The sequence below is a fragment of the Aristolochia californica genome, unplaced genomic scaffold, assembly GCF_029961685.1.
Source record: "Aristolochia californica isolate CCGP_79_NKW_82.1479 unplaced genomic scaffold, dmAriCali1.0.hap1 SCAF_10, whole genome shotgun sequence".
Classification (NCBI taxonomy): Eukaryota; Viridiplantae; Streptophyta; class Magnoliopsida; order Piperales; family Aristolochiaceae; genus Aristolochia; species Aristolochia californica.
The window spans coordinates 3,782,503-3,797,566 of NW_027181771.1; the positions used below are offsets into that span (position 1 = coordinate 3,782,503).

The following is a 15,064-nucleotide window of genomic DNA, read 5'->3' on the forward strand; positions in this document are numbered from 1 at the left end:
TTGAAAGCTTTGTCGATGTAGATTAGGCTAGATCACCAAATGATAGAAAATCTACTTCGAGATATTGTACTCTAGTTGGAGGCCACCTTGTTACATGGAGGAGTGAGCTAACACTAATTTTGTAACAAACTTAGTAGCATATGAAGGTCACATATATTAATAAACAAGGTTTTTGTCATTTTGAATCATAGAGGGAGCATATAATATAGTCATAAACTAGGTTTTGTCCATAACTTGCTATTTATACCTCTTTAGCAATATGTTTGAATAAAATTGAAAATAACACACTATCACTAAATGGATAACATAGTACCTTTTTACTGTTTAATATAGTACTAATTTTGTGTTAGCACAATGTGTCATGTGTCAATGAACAAAAACTATATTATTAAATTCCAAACCATGCAGTCTTATCCACTAGAAGTGAACTAGATCATACAAAAACCTGTAAAAAATCTTACAAAAAAAATCATATTTTTATCTTATTTAGGCAAGAAAAATAGCATCATATAATGGCTGGTTAGGCTAATCAATCTATTAAAAATACTTAGAAGATTGATTAAGCATTGTTACTGCTTCAAAGTCCTCTCAAGTAGGTTGTTCTTAGAACTTAAAAACCTTCAGAAACTAAAAAGGTAAGTAATAGGAAGATTCCATGAAAAAGAAGCAATCAGTGAAATCAATTCATAAGCACATACCTGCAATTACTGTAACCTAATTTACAGATAGAAGACCCTACCTGCAATTACTCAATCTTTACCTCAAGATGTGTTGACAACACAACCATAAGAAAGTGATCCTTTCTTCCTCCCAAACTTCCATTATGTTGAGGTGTGAAGTGCTTGTTTATAAAAACATTTGTTTTTTCGGTCTTCCTCTTCTTTGCAGTAACTTCCACCTAAACTTGCCTTTTTTTTTTCTGGTTCCATTTGCAAGGCTCAAAAACTAGAAAAGCTTGTGAATGGGGGAGGATTTTCTTGTGCGAGAAATTTGCAAGAGGAAATCGGTTAAAGATTGTTCAGTTTTCCGCCATGGAAAATTTCCCCAGGTAGGACTGACGCATACCAGGAGTAAACATTCCTGATCTCGTCATAATTAACTCTCCAAAAACCCATCCACAACCAAGGTATTGCGCAGAAAGTTCCATCGTATCTCAAGTATTCATCACGTAATACTTTCGCAGTAATAGAACGTTTGACATTTATATGCAGCACCAACCCGTGCATTTATAAAGAAAACAAGCTGCTTATGGAAGATGGAAGCTGACTTGGGTCTTCCCGTTCAGTAAGGGATTGGAATCCAAACAAGATCAAGGGACTGCCAGTCACGGGGAAGCGTCCGAGACCCTTAGGCGTCCGAGACCCTTAGCTACACTCATAGCATTCCTTTTCAGTAATTCTATATTTTGTCTATTTCTCCACGTCAAAGAGAAACCACTGTAAGATGTTGACAAGACAACCGAAACTTATTAATGCAATGCTTCATACCAAGCTGCTTTTCAAAAGTAAGGGAAGAAGAAAAAACACATGAAGAGGATTGTTAGGTTGCAACCTGTTAGCAATATAAGAGTTGCAGAGTTGGAGACATGGCAGTGCTCCCTTGTGCTAACTTGATAATGTCCTTCTTGTAAAGAGACATCAAAGCTTCTTCCCTAGTGGTTTTTGCCTCTGCCGATGGCTTCCTATCATCCGCTCCACCTGGTTACTGTCTTCCTATGTCTTTTTGGGGTCTCATTGGCCCAGCTCTCCACTAGTTTCTACTCAACTTCATGCCCCCAAGTGGCTTCCATTGTGAAGAAAGTAGTCGTTGACGCCATCGAGAAGGAGACTCGAATGGGAGCCTCATTGCTTCGACTGCATTTCCATGATTGCTTTGTTAATGTCAGCCTCGCTTTAATTTGCTTGATTTTTCTCTCCACTGATCGCAATTAACAAAAATGTGATGTTTAATATTCAGGGTTGTGATGGGTCGATACTCTTGGATGATACTCCCAGCTCCACGGGGGAGAAATCTGCAACTCCAAACTTGAATTCTGTTAGGGGGTTCGATGTCGTCGACAAGATCAAATCAGCAGTGGAGAAAGCTTGCCCAGGAGTTGTTTCTTGCGCTGATATTCTAACTATGGCTGCTCATGAGTCCGTTGTTGCGGTAACGCTAATCAACTTGAGATCTCAGTGTGCTTGTTCCATACTTCCCCTTATGTTCTATTATGGCTTCTTCCAATCTTTGCATTTACGTTTATCATCAATTAGTGAATCCCTTGAGACCTTCGTGAAGAATCTTCATGTGGAGAAAGCCTGCCCAGGACTTGTGTCTTAATGTAAGATGGAATTAACATTATTCATTTTATGGGGACCCATATGATTGGATGGGTCAAATTCTGTCTGAAGTGTCGGTCATCGTCACCGACGCTAACACAGTGAGGTAATTCGATAGTTAATGAACCTTAGCTTCTTCTACGCTAAACTTGAGCCTCACATAGAACTTTCTACGGAGTTGAATCCATCCTCAGCTTTTCACTTTACGAAGAGATCATCAGTCAATAAAATTTGATTAGACAGCCACGGAGAACTTCCATTATGTGATACGGTAGAATATAGGAACTGATCGAAAGCTTTGGTAATGGCATTGCTCATTGCTGCCATTATCAGATACCACATCTCTGCTTGCAGAATTCTGATAATGGCAGCAATGAGAAATGCCCTGAAAGGTTTATTTATTTATTTATTGGGCGATTTTTATCCTCAGCTGGGTGGTCCATCATGGGGGGTTTTGCTGGGAAGAAGGGATTCAAAGACTGCCAGTCAGAATGCTGCTAACAGTAACATTCCTCCACCCACTTCAAGTCTAAGTAACCTGATTTCAAAATTTTCAACCAAAGGACTCTCCGCTAAAGACCTTGTGGCTCTCTCAGGTAAATACTAATTTAAACTTATTTTGGAACGGTTGGTGAAACCTGTTCAGAATTCGTATATCCAGTTGCTCTGTGGGTGCCATAGCCCTCCCCTTTGCTAGGAGTATATGTACTAATCTAAATGGAAGATCTTCTATGAGTTTGAAGGCGCCATTTCTTATAAGAATTTGTCCAAGGATCTGAAACTTATTAGCCATTGTTGTAAGTAAATGAACTCATTGTTGTGAGTACTTGCAGGGTCACACACCGTAGGGGTGGCAAGGTGCACTGTTTTTCGCAATCGTATCTACAACGATACCAACATCGATTCGACTTTCGCCAGAAAGTTGCAAAACAAGTGCCCGGTGGTGGGAAGAAACCACACCTTGTCCCGTCTAGACGCTTCAACTCCTAAGCACTTCGATAATTGCTACTACAGGAATCTGTTAAGTCAGAAGGGTCTGATTCACTCGGATCAGGAGCTGATGAATGGAACGGCCACCGCCACCTTTGTGAAGAAGTATGTCAGTCACCCTTCTGCCTTCTTTCAGGACTTCGCCACGGCCATGGTGAAAATGGGGAATATTGGACCTCTCACAGGGAAGAGTGGTGAAGTCAGAAGAAACTGCCGGAAGGCCAACTGATTGATAGTATTTTATGCTGCTACAGATTATTGTTTATTATGCAATATGTTCTTCCCTGGCCCCTTTTCATGTGGAAGATCATTATCTGTTTGTGTTCAATTTATATATGTTTGTTTAACTGTGCAAGAGGCTCTGTTGTTTCATCAAGCATGAATAAAATATTGTATTTGAATATTTGCTATCTATTGTTGAAGATCAGTGAATCTGTTTATGTTATCAGTACGTTTAGTTTTTGTTTCTTTCAGATCCCTTCAATTTCAAAGGTGGCACAAGAAGCAAAGAGGGACAAATCACCCATGCAAAACCATGCAAGGGTGATGTCCACCTCATCCACTCAAAAGAGGACGTCCCCATGCATGGTTCTAGAGAATTCAATCCCTTCAATTTTTCTCACATGCGGGTCCCACTACGTCCAACTCAAGGATATTCTACAAATCATGATCAAATCAATCAAGAAGACAAATGATCTCAGATTACTCAATCAAATGAAGAAGTTCAAGGTAAAATAAAAAAAAAGGAAATCAAGATCCATAATCAAAGGAAGAAGAAAGGAATGATTGGATTCTATTTTGAATCGATTCATAGATGACAATTTGTAAGAGGAAGTCCTTGTGATTTATTTCTCCTGCAAGTTTTTTTTGCAAACCCTTGTAATCCTTCTACAATTCAGTCAATACACAAAATCAAACAAAAATTCTATCTCTAGAGAATCTAATAAGAATAAAAAGTAAAAGATTGCTTTGATTTGCTTGATCAGATTTTAAGGAATTTGAGAAATACCCTGGTTCCAACTCCTTTTTGCAAATTTGGCATGGAAGTTGCCCATGCCTCTTGCCACCTTACCTACTAATTTCCGATTGGCTCCCCTTCACTTACTTCATTGTGGTTTAGTCGAGTATTCTGAAGAGATCGTGAACATATTGATTTGACCTTGGTTTTTTATAAGGAGACTTCCTCCCTTCTTCAGGATGCCATATCAGTCCGATGGCTTCCAGTTTTTTGCTATGCTTGAATGGTTGAACTGAACAAGCCACAGCATCAATCTGGAAAGAGGGTCATTTTGAATTTTCTTTTCTTGTTTCAAATGAATAGCTAGAAGAAACAAATCTCTAGTTTTCTCTCCCATTCTCTGTGGTGCCAAATTGAAGGATTCCACCCATTCAAGTTTATGCAGAACCTAGTCAAAAGGGCTTCATTATCTGCTCGTACAGCTACTATACCTATTCTCTATCTTTGCTTTACAGCCAATAAAACCTTGCAGCAGGTTAGGTAGTGCATCATGTCAGCCTAAAGCCGAGTCCAGAAAGTCTTAAAGCACAGGAGTATGTAAATAGTTGCATTTTGTCCTGGAATATGCTTATGTAGCCTGATAGTTCCCTCTATCGTTTTCCATCAGTCAGAGGATTGCTCCTTCCTGTAGACGACGAGGTGACTCGGATGTTTTCGTCATATAGTTTCCATTTTCCTGCCTTTTTTTTGGTTTTATATGAATTTTTTTACTTAAGATTTGTGTTCCAGAAACTAGTTTAGATTTGACATTGTTTAGCACTTCGAGATCTCATTCGAGAATTCTAATTCTCGCTTCAGTAACTACTCTTAAGTGTCTGGAAAAGGAAAACTATCCCGTTTGCTTGTAGTGTTCAGGTTTATAAGAAACTCGCTGGAATTAAATATCGTAATGGAAAACATAATGAGTCAGCAGGGTAAGTAAATTTATTGGCTTATTTAGGGCTGGTAATGGGTCCAAACCTCATCCATTAGGGAAAAACCCATATCCAATGGGTTAAGGAATAGTTACCCAATAAGACTTATTAGAAACCCGTTTCTTAACGGGATGGGTTTGGTAGAATCTTACATAACTCTCACAGTAAGAAGTCTCATAGAGCCAAAATTAATATAGTGGAGTCTTAGAAGAGTTTCACAAGAGAAGATTTCACAGAAAAGTTTCAGTTAAAGGTGTTTTAGTTATGTTAATCTTCTATTTATGTTAAGTTGTTCAATTATTCTAGGACTTATCTTTTAGTGTTTAACTTTGGGTGTAACTGGGATAGAGGTAGTTTAATTGTAAATGGAATCTACTTGTTTCATCTATTATAAATATAGGCTCCTTGTATTCATAGTACAACAAGTTAGTGAAATATTTTCTCTTTTCCAGAAATTCAACATAGTATCAGAGCTGGTTCAGTGAGTTGACTCGGTCAACCTACTGAGATAATTTGATTATTTTATGATCTATCATCTCTAGTACTTTAGGTTCGTACTCTATTTTCTTTCTTTCTTTCATGTCCTAGTACCTATTGTTTCCTTGGCATTCACACCTCTATACTGAATTTTTCATATTGCAAATTATATATTGATGCAAATATTTTTGAGTTTGCTTTCCAACGCAAAAATAAATTTGCTAATTGGAGTTTTCTACAAAATGAAATAGATATTTGAAGCAGCAAAGATCAGATTGCAAAAGAGGTTGTAGTAGCAGCAGAAAGCTTCAAATTTCAAACCATTTTATACCATAAAAAAAGATAATTTATATGGATAATTATATATCAAAAGAAACATCTATAAGTCTATTTACTTAGTTATCTAACCAATTCTCAGTATGAGTTTTTTAGAGGGGGGATATTGATATCGAAAGAGTCAATGGTCATAGCCAAAAAACAAAGAGTACTCAGTTCGGCCAGATTAAAGACCAAAATTTATACTTGGATGAAAGTTATCGAATTCTAGTTTCATAAGGAGAAAATTTCTTATCAATCTGATCTATATTTAAGGAGATATTCATATTGGAGTCGGCATGGGTCAAGCTATAGAATGAAGAAAATCAAGAGGACATAAAATATTCAAGAACAAAGCTTTTTATGTCAAATTAGTTAAAGCTCTTTGAGTTTAGTTTCTTGACCAATAAATCATTTATTATTCTGAGCAAAATTTTTGGAGATATTGATATTAGGAGTACCAAAGGTCAATTTTGCCAAAAATCTCTTATTTTTTCTTATTTTCTCTCCTATTATCTTGCCATGCATTGATGTTAATAGAGTTTCCATTTCTCCTAAAATCTGAGTTTTTTAACCAAATTTCTCTTCTAATCAGAGATTTTTGGTTAGACTAATTTCGTCCATGTTGTGCTCATTTAAGGTATGCAATATCTTGCTTTGATGTTGTTTTCAAGTTTTGCATTTTTGTTACTTCTTACACGTTGTGAACTTTGAAAAATTGTGACCACCCCCAAAAAAGTTATACTCGGTAAAATTTATTAAAATTTATAGATGAATAAACTCCAATATTATAATTATGCCCCTGAAACTTAAAACTAATTACATCAATGTCATCTTTATGAGATGACTCTTTATTTACCATCATGCCACCATTGTGTGGGCCTTCCTTGGTCGTGTGGGTTTGAGCTCATCTTCTAACACACTTAGACTGTGAGCTTTCCTTGGTCGTGTGGGCTTGAACCCATCTTCTAACACCCCCCCTCTAGCTGGGGGTGAGAGAACATCATAAACGCCCAACTTGCTGCAAATAATGTATATGATCTTTCTGTATAAGATAACAATCCATCATATCTTTCAACACTCCTCTTTAAGTTGTTAATCTCTTTGTTATTGTTAGGAGACCCATTTGGCATAATAATGGTGAGAGAAAAAATCACTCCTAGCCGAATAACAAAACTCCATACTCCAATCAAATGGTCATAGTAAAAAATACTCTCTGCTCAATTTGAAAGGTTGAAAAGTAGCCCAACTGTGGGGCACAGAGTCTAACCACTTTCTTAGGGTAGCTAAAAAAAAAACCTCTCGGGTGAATAATAGATTTGACTCATGCTGGATGTTGGATTCACTCCTATCTTTTGTAGGTAGTGGTCTATAAGCATTGCTCAAAGTGATAATAAGAGGGTAATGGGGAATCACAGAAAGATAATATGCTGGGGCCACTATGTGCTTTCCTCTTCATCAGAATAACTAATGTTGACAATAGTTAGCAATCGAGAAGCCCTCCTTCAATAATAATTTATCACTTAGAGAGACACAATAGCAATAACAGAAATAGGTTTGGGCCCAAATAACACGTACCAAATATTGAAAGACCTTAATAAGGATACATGAAATATTCCTTAGAGAGTTAGAGAGTCCATAAAAAAGGCTATGCACCAAATAATATGCTAACCAAGTAATAATAATCCGAGTCATTAAATGAGTCACACCAAGTTAGGAGATTAGGTTGAGATGGTCGAGTCAGGCAGAACCAGACCGAGTTGACCTAGACCAAGTTGACTCGGTGCGAGTTGGTTCGAGTTAACTCGGAACAATAACTTGTCTCGCGGGGTTGACCCGTAGTGGAATAGAGGAAACAACACTTGGGTTGTTGGGTTGACTCAGAAAATTAATCAGAGTGACTTGACAAATTAAATGAAACGGAAACATAGTATTCATCTTCCTCGCAACGCTATGTTCCCAGCGGAGCGAAATTGACGGCGAGGACAAAGAACCGATGAACCAGAGATTGCAACAAACAATGAAACTCCCACTTGGGATGAAAATCGGACAACACAAAGACTCCAACAAGAATTACGGGAAATTAGCAACAACTTCCAGGATTGAAAATCATATAGAAATCCCAGGCTGGAAATACTAAGCAGTTAACTAGAGACAATCGATGAACCAGAGATCCCATAGAAGCAACGTAAATCTTCTCAGATTACAAGTAGAAAATCCATGCTCACGACACCATGTTTCCAATCAGCAGAAGATACCAATCAGTGAGATACATCAACAATGGAATAATAGCGATGACAACAAGATGATTAATCTTGTCCAGCAAAGAACACATGTTCAGCCACAAACTGCTGTCGTCGTGATACAATGATAATGGCAATGGCTAGAAGAGGCAAGTTGGTTCTAGAAACTACAGTGATAAACAAAGCAGAAGATACGAATCAAGTGCTGGAAGATTTCCTGGCTAGCTGGAAGATAATAAACACCAACCAAATAGGAAACAAAGTAATGATGGGCAGATTACCGGATGGAAATGCCCAAATTCATTGGTATGAGTTGCAGTAATGAACCAAGCCACGAAGAAAGAAGGCCCAGAAATACCAGAGAAACAACAACAAGATTGTTGGTTAATACCAATAGGGAAACATTGATAACAAAATATTTAGTGTTATTTATGGTGTGTGCTTATTTTTCAATTACTTGCATTATTTTGAATTTTATGCACACTTAAAATTTTAATTGTAAATTTCAATGTGGACAAGATGAGTCCACTTGAAAGAATTTTTCTGCCAATAGTGCAATTATATTATTGTCAATAAGGTCAATAAACACCAATAATATATTGATCATGTCTTGGAGTATTTGCTAAGAAGGGTTCTACATGAACTTTGAGGAGTATGTTATTTATGTCATATTCAGTAGTCTGATGAGGAAGTATGTGAATTTGACCCATGGGTGGATTCTCACCCACTACCTACTCAAGAAATGGTTTGACCTAAATGGGAATAGAATTGAAAAAGTAGCAAACTGATTGAGTAGGGCAATACTACAACTCAAGGGGTGTTTGAGCATTCATGCATCAATTGTATATTTCAATCCTTGAACTTTTATTGCTCAAAAAGGTGTTTGTTATCACCAAAAGGAAGAGATTGTTAGCTAAAAGAACCCTATTAAATTAACTTTGAAGGTAACAAACACTTACAACACTCATTGTGAAATTTAAATGAGAAATATGTCTAAAAGTAACCTACGATAACTTTTTAGTACATTTGGCAAACCAAGTTGGATCAACAGAATGCCACATATAAAAGTCTTAAGTGTGATTAAGAAGGCCAACTGTCCAATTGAAACTCAATTGAATGATTGTAGACAAAAAAAAATCATGTTTGCAGTTTTATGCCTAAATAATTGAATGAACAAGGTAACAAACGCTCAAAAGAAAAGACACTCAAAAGAAAAGAGATGGAAACATTATACAAAGATCAATTGATTGAAGGCAAGATGATTGGACAATACAAAGCAAAAAATTCTCTACTCACACTCATTCAATGCATCAAGCGGATGACCTTAAGAAAAAAAGTTGAATAAGTTAGTAAGATCAACCAATCAATAGGCTTGAAATTTGAAATTCAAGAATGCTTCAATGAAATCATCAATAAGTTGAAATTCAACATGCTTGAAATCACAATAAGTTGTAAATGATTGACCATTGTCTTCAGTAGCTCAATTCAAGAATTTAAATTAATTTTCTATCATCTTTAAATTGATTTGTACATCCTTTTCAAAATGGGAAACTATCATTTTTTGGGTTAAATGACATAATTAATATTTTTTACCATTTTAATCAATCGTATTTAAGTGCTTTTGTGCCTTTCACTATACATAAAAGTTGCTAAAATAAAATTCAAACCTCCCATTGCATTCTTGAGCTTCAACACTTTGAAATAAAATTCGGATTGTCTCATATATATAAGAAGCTTTTCGAAAAACAAAAGTTAAATGTTTGAGCCACTTAGATATTTTTAAATCAATTGAATTGAGTTCAACATTAGATATTCCACAACTTTAAAACTCTAAACATTGAGTTTTTTTAATCTCTTTAAATTGCTCTTTAAAATTCACATTCTCATATTTGAATTGAGCTCCTAATAGTTGTGGTAATATCACATAGGATTGGGAATACAAAATTAAGTTGAGCTTTGATATAATATTATCTACCTAATTTAGCGGCTTTGAGCTTATTTGAAAAGCATAGGGAATTTCACCAAAATAACCATTTAAAACAACTTATTTTGAAAAACAGCGACGTCATCAAATTATTTTGAAAAATACCCAACTTTGACCGGTCCACTGCACATGTGTTCAGTCAAAGGCGACATGTAAGCTTTGACTGCTTACATGTCACCACATCATCAGTGCAGTGAAGTTAGATGAATACGTCGTCTACCATTTCATTATTTCACCGCGTCATCTACCACATAAGCTGCCATGTCATTAAATAAAAAATTACATAATTTTTTTAAAAAATAAAAAAATCAAATACACTTTTTATTTCCCTGCTCAGCCTCAGCCTCCTCTCCTCTCCTCTCCTCTTGCCCTCTCGCCGCCACTTGGCCTCGACCTCCTATCCTCTCCTATCGCCCCCTCTCCTCTCACCCTCTCGCCAACACTCGGTCTCGGCCTCCTCTAGCCTCTCCCTCTCTCCTCTCGCTGCCGTCGCTCCCTTGCTGCCGCAGCTCAGCTTCGGCCTCCTCTCTTCTCCTCTTGCCCTCTCCTCTCGCCCTCTCACCGTCGCTCGGCCTCGACTTCCTCTCCCCCCCCCCCCCCCCCCCCTCTCGCAGTGCCTTCTGCCGCCGCTCCCCATCGCTCGGCCTTGACCTTGCCCTCGTTGCCCCCCTCTCAATTAAAATTTAAAAATATTTTAAATCGATAATAAAATATGTTAAATTAGTAAGAGTAAGATTTTTTAATTAGTTATATATTTATATTTATTTTTAATTAATTTAAATATAAGGTAATAATAAATTTGAAAAAAATGTATTGATAAATTTGATTTTTAAATTCAAAACTAAATCTTTCAAAAAATTTAATTAAATTTTTTAAATCGATAATAAAAAGGTGTTAAATAGGTAAGAGTAAGATTTTTTATAACCTATTATTTTAAATATAAGGTAATAAAAAGTGTACCAATACATTTATTTTTTAAACTCAAGTAAAATTTTCATATTTTTTCAGTTAATAAATATTTTTAATTGATAATAAAAGGTGTTGTAAGATTTTTAATTAAATAATATATATATTTAATAATTTATTAATTTTTAAATAATGTGATAAAATTATACAAATAAATTGTATTTTTAAAATAAAATAATTTTTTTGTATATTTTTTCAATTTATAAATATTTTCAATTTATAAATATTTTAAATTTCTAAATATTTTAAATCTAATTAGTATACTTATTTTATTTTTTATTTTTTAAAATATAAAGTAATAAAAAGTGTAACGATAAATTTTTTTAATTAATTAATATTTTTATTGATATTAAATGATGTTAGATAAGTAAGAGTTAATTTTTTAATTGTTTATTAATTTAGATATAAGGTAATAAAAAGTGTATTTGATTTTTTATGTTTTTTTTTAAAATTATTCAAAATTTTTATCATTTAATGATGTGGCAACTGACATGGTAGAAGACGTAACAAAATAATGATGTGGCAAATGACATGTTCATCTTACTTCACTACATTGATGATGTGGTAACATGTAAGCAGTCAAAGCTTACGTGTCATCTTTGACTGTACACATGTGCAGTTGACCGGTCAAAGTTGGGTATTTTTCAAAATAATTTGATGATGTCGTTGTTTTTCAAAATAAGTTGTTTTTCAAAGTAAGTTGTTTTAAATGGTTAATTTTTTAAAATTCCCAAAAACATATGGTCCTTACTAAATTGTAAACCAATCAAGAATTAGATAAGTTTATTGAAAAATGCTAAAACTCACTTAATTAGTGAGTGGTTTGGTCCAGAAAATTCCTGGACCAAATGGTACAGGAGATCCTATCTTGTCATACAAGGACACCCTCCTGCCTTCAGCTACCTGAGTTTGGTTTACAGTTCAACCTTGAAATCCAGCTGAAGTAACCATATTAGCCATGTTTATTTTTCAAACCTGGTCTTCCGTGTTTAACTGATAATGCTGGTTCAAAACCTTTCCTTTCAGACAAGGTTTTTAATTCCGAAGAGACGGAACTATCTCATCAGTTGAACCAAATCCACCCGCAGGTGCCCTCGGGCTTATTCAACACGGTTCAGTTGACTTTTCTTTGCATGATTTTAAATTACAGGCCAATTAATTATATTTTTTTGTTCTGGCCTGTTCGATTTTACTTGGTTTAAAGCCTTCTTAATGGAGTCGTCACGCCGAGGAGATAGTTTTTACCTGAGATAAAACTAGGAGGACGTTTGACAGTGTCAAGATTCGTTTTAATGGTATCGTTTAAACAAATCTTAGAACTCTGTAAGGCCAAGAAATCAGCTTGATTAGTTTATTATAAGTCCAGAGACGCAAGAAATTTCAGAAACAACGTAGTTAATCTCCATTGTATATATATATCACCCAACACAAATCTTCTGCACTTGTAATTGTGATCAAGAAGATTCATTAGTGGCTAACATGGGTTCCCAATTACGAAGATTGTTCTTCTTCTGTTTTTTGGTAGTTTCCAGTTCCATACTCGGAGCATTTGCACAACTCTCGGCCAACTATTATGATCAAGCATGTCCACAAGCTTTATCCACCATTAAGACGATCGTGGAGCACGCGATCGAGCGTGAGCCTCGAATGGGAGCGTCTTTGCTCCGTCTTCACTTCCATGATTGTTTTGTTAATGTAAGGTTCATCAGATGGTTTTCATCTTTTTACCTGTCGTCTTCTGTTGAGTCAGTGATTAGTCTTTGACTGGAGGCTGGTTTGAAGCTTTCTGATGAATTCTAATTCTAAAGTTGGATCTTCGTGAGCAGGGATGTGATGGATCTATTCTCTTGGATGACACCAATGAGTTCGTCGGAGAAAAAACGGCGCTGCCGAATATAAACTCCGTTAGGGGCTTCGAAGTTGTTGATGAAATCAAAGCTGCCCTAGACTCAGCCTGCTATGGGAGTATGGTCTCCTGCGCCGATATCTTGGCTGTCGCAGCTCGCGATTCCGTAGTTGCGGTAAGTCTTCTACCATGGATTCATTCACGGTGATCACTTAACATGTATTTTAGTAGCCATTACTGACACCGGTCTTCTTCTTCCTCTATTTCAGTTGGGAGGAGTCTCATATGAAGTCCAATTAGGAAGGAAGGACGCGAGGACAGCAAGCAAAGACGCAGCAAACAATGGCATACCCCCACCATTTTTCAATTTTTCTTCTCTTCTCTCAAGCTTCCAAGCAAAGGGTCTAACTCTGGAAGACCTTGTAGTTCTCACTGGAGCACACACAATCGGTCTAGCCCAATGCAGAGCCTTCAGGAACAGGATATACAACGACACCAACATAGATCCTGCCTATTCTAACAGTCTGAGAGCACAATGTCCGCCGTCCGGTGGAGACGGTAACACAGCTCCACTAGACGGGACGACGACTCGCTTTGATACTGTATACTACAGTGACTTGCTGCAAGCGAAGGGTCTGCTTCACTCGGACCAGGAGCTCTTTAAAGGAGATGGTAGTGCAAGCGACGGTCTTGTGAGGTATTACAGTGAGAATCAGCAAGCCTTTTGGGCAGTTTTTGGTGTCTCCATCATAAAAATGGGGAATATCAGTCCGCTGACTGGAACAAATGGAGAGATTCGTCTGAATTGCAGAAAAATGAACTAGTTTCAGTGTCCGTTTCAATCGATCAGAATATGTTTTGTATTAAATGTTCTCTGCTTTGCTTCCCATACGATTGTTTTTCTTCCTGTATTTGTGTCTCCAAGGAATGAAAATAAACATTGTTGGACATTTATCTGCATAACTGAAGTAGTTTTCGTGTTAGAAAAATGGATCAGAAGCCTCTCTGAAGTAGTTTTTAAGTAACATAATCATTTGTGGAGTGACTTTTCTCCTGATTGTAAAAAATAAATTGCTGATCTGTTTCCAAAATAAAACTCGACATTGAGAAACTACTGGTTTGAGTAACATTTCAGCCTTAAAAATCACAATTACACATTCTACAACGAGAAATATATTTGTAAAAAATGGGCAGGTCCATGTAAAAAATGGGCTCTATCTTGGTGAGGACAATTTTAATATTTTCAAATTTTGTTGTATCAATGAAGACAGCTGAGATTAAGACTGCACAACAAAATGCTAGCCTAGTGTTATTAAACTCATCCAATTGAATTAGGTTCAACTAGACCTGGTCTCCTGTTCAAGTCAAATATATGAAAAACTCAGGGAGGGTAAAAATCAGCTAACCCATTTGATTTTAGCATTTTCGAAGCGAATTGTGGAAAAAAACTTATCTGGATCAGACCGATGGCCTTCTCTACTTTTGATTATGCAGTCACTTTGAGTATTTGTGTGCTGTTAGATTCAAGAGCAATGGAGGGTCCTCGCCCCTCTCACCAGCAAGTAGAGTTTTCACGATTCTCTAGCCACCACCACCACCACCACTACCTGCTAGCATAAGGAAGAGGGATGTGGGGGAGGAATCGATACAACTAGGGGGAGTGGGGACTTTTTATGTTCTTACTTGCATGCAAAGGTGTAGAAGGCTAGAGTAGGGTCTCATGCAACTAGTGGATTTGTTCCATGTGGAATATGGAGGAATTTTTACATGAAACTTTGGCTGAAAAGGTAGTCAACACTAGAGGCAGAATTAGGGTTTGTTGGATGTTTATGCTTCCTGGAAAGAGAAAAAGAGGTTGTAATTTGGTAGTTTGGGAAGTTAGTAATCTGATACTCAGTGTTTTTACACAAAAAAAAAAAAAAAAAATAGAAACTTTCTAAAAACAGAATTCTCATATTAGACAATTATTTTTTTTAACACAACTTGACCAATT

The 15,064-nt window shown here is 36.4% G+C and overlaps 2 protein-coding genes across 2 annotated transcripts; both read left to right on the forward strand.

Annotated features, from left to right (window-relative positions):
* The first annotated feature begins 1,518 nt into the window (after positions 1-1,518).
* Positions 1,519-3,740, forward strand: LOC137940526 (peroxidase P7-like). Its single transcript, XM_068785642.1, has 4 exons — positions 1,519-1,880; positions 1,957-2,148; positions 2,749-2,914; positions 3,152-3,740. Exons 1-4 carry the CDS (start codon positions 1,674-1,676, stop codon positions 3,535-3,537), a joined length of 951 nt encoding a protein of 316 aa, XP_068641743.1. The 5' UTR covers positions 1,519-1,673; the 3' UTR covers positions 3,538-3,740.
* Positions 3,741-12,704: 8,964 nt separating this feature from the next.
* On the forward strand, positions 12,705-13,895 carry LOC137940535 (peroxidase RIP1-like). The gene is made up of 3 exons (XM_068785655.1): positions 12,705-12,920; positions 13,052-13,246; positions 13,341-13,895. Exons 1-3 carry the CDS (start codon positions 12,705-12,707, stop codon positions 13,893-13,895), a joined length of 966 nt encoding a protein of 321 aa, XP_068641756.1.
* The last annotated feature ends 1,169 nt before the right edge of the window (positions 13,896-15,064 follow it).

Excerpts from the sequence above, each read along its gene's own strand:
- LOC137940526 (XM_068785642.1), top strand. The coding sequence starts at position 1,674 with ATGGCTTCCTATCATCCGCTCCACCTGGTTACTGTCTTCCTATGTCTT. Across the intron at positions 1,881-1,956 it reads TCCATGATTGCTTTGTTAAT|GGTTGTGATGGGTCGATACT; the intron begins GTCAGCCTCGCT and ends TTTAATATTCAG. Across the intron at positions 2,915-3,151 it reads AGACCTTGTGGCTCTCTCAG|GGTCACACACCGTAGGGGTG; the intron begins GTAAATACTAAT and ends GAGTACTTGCAG.
- LOC137940535 (XM_068785655.1), top strand. The coding sequence starts at position 12,705 with ATGGGTTCCCAATTACGAAGATTGTTCTTCTTCTGTTTTTTGGTAGTT. Across the intron at positions 12,921-13,051 it reads TCCATGATTGTTTTGTTAAT|GGATGTGATGGATCTATTCT; the intron begins GTAAGGTTCATC and ends CTTCGTGAGCAG. Across the intron at positions 13,247-13,340 it reads CTCGCGATTCCGTAGTTGCG|TTGGGAGGAGTCTCATATGA; the intron begins GTAAGTCTTCTA and ends CCTCTATTTCAG.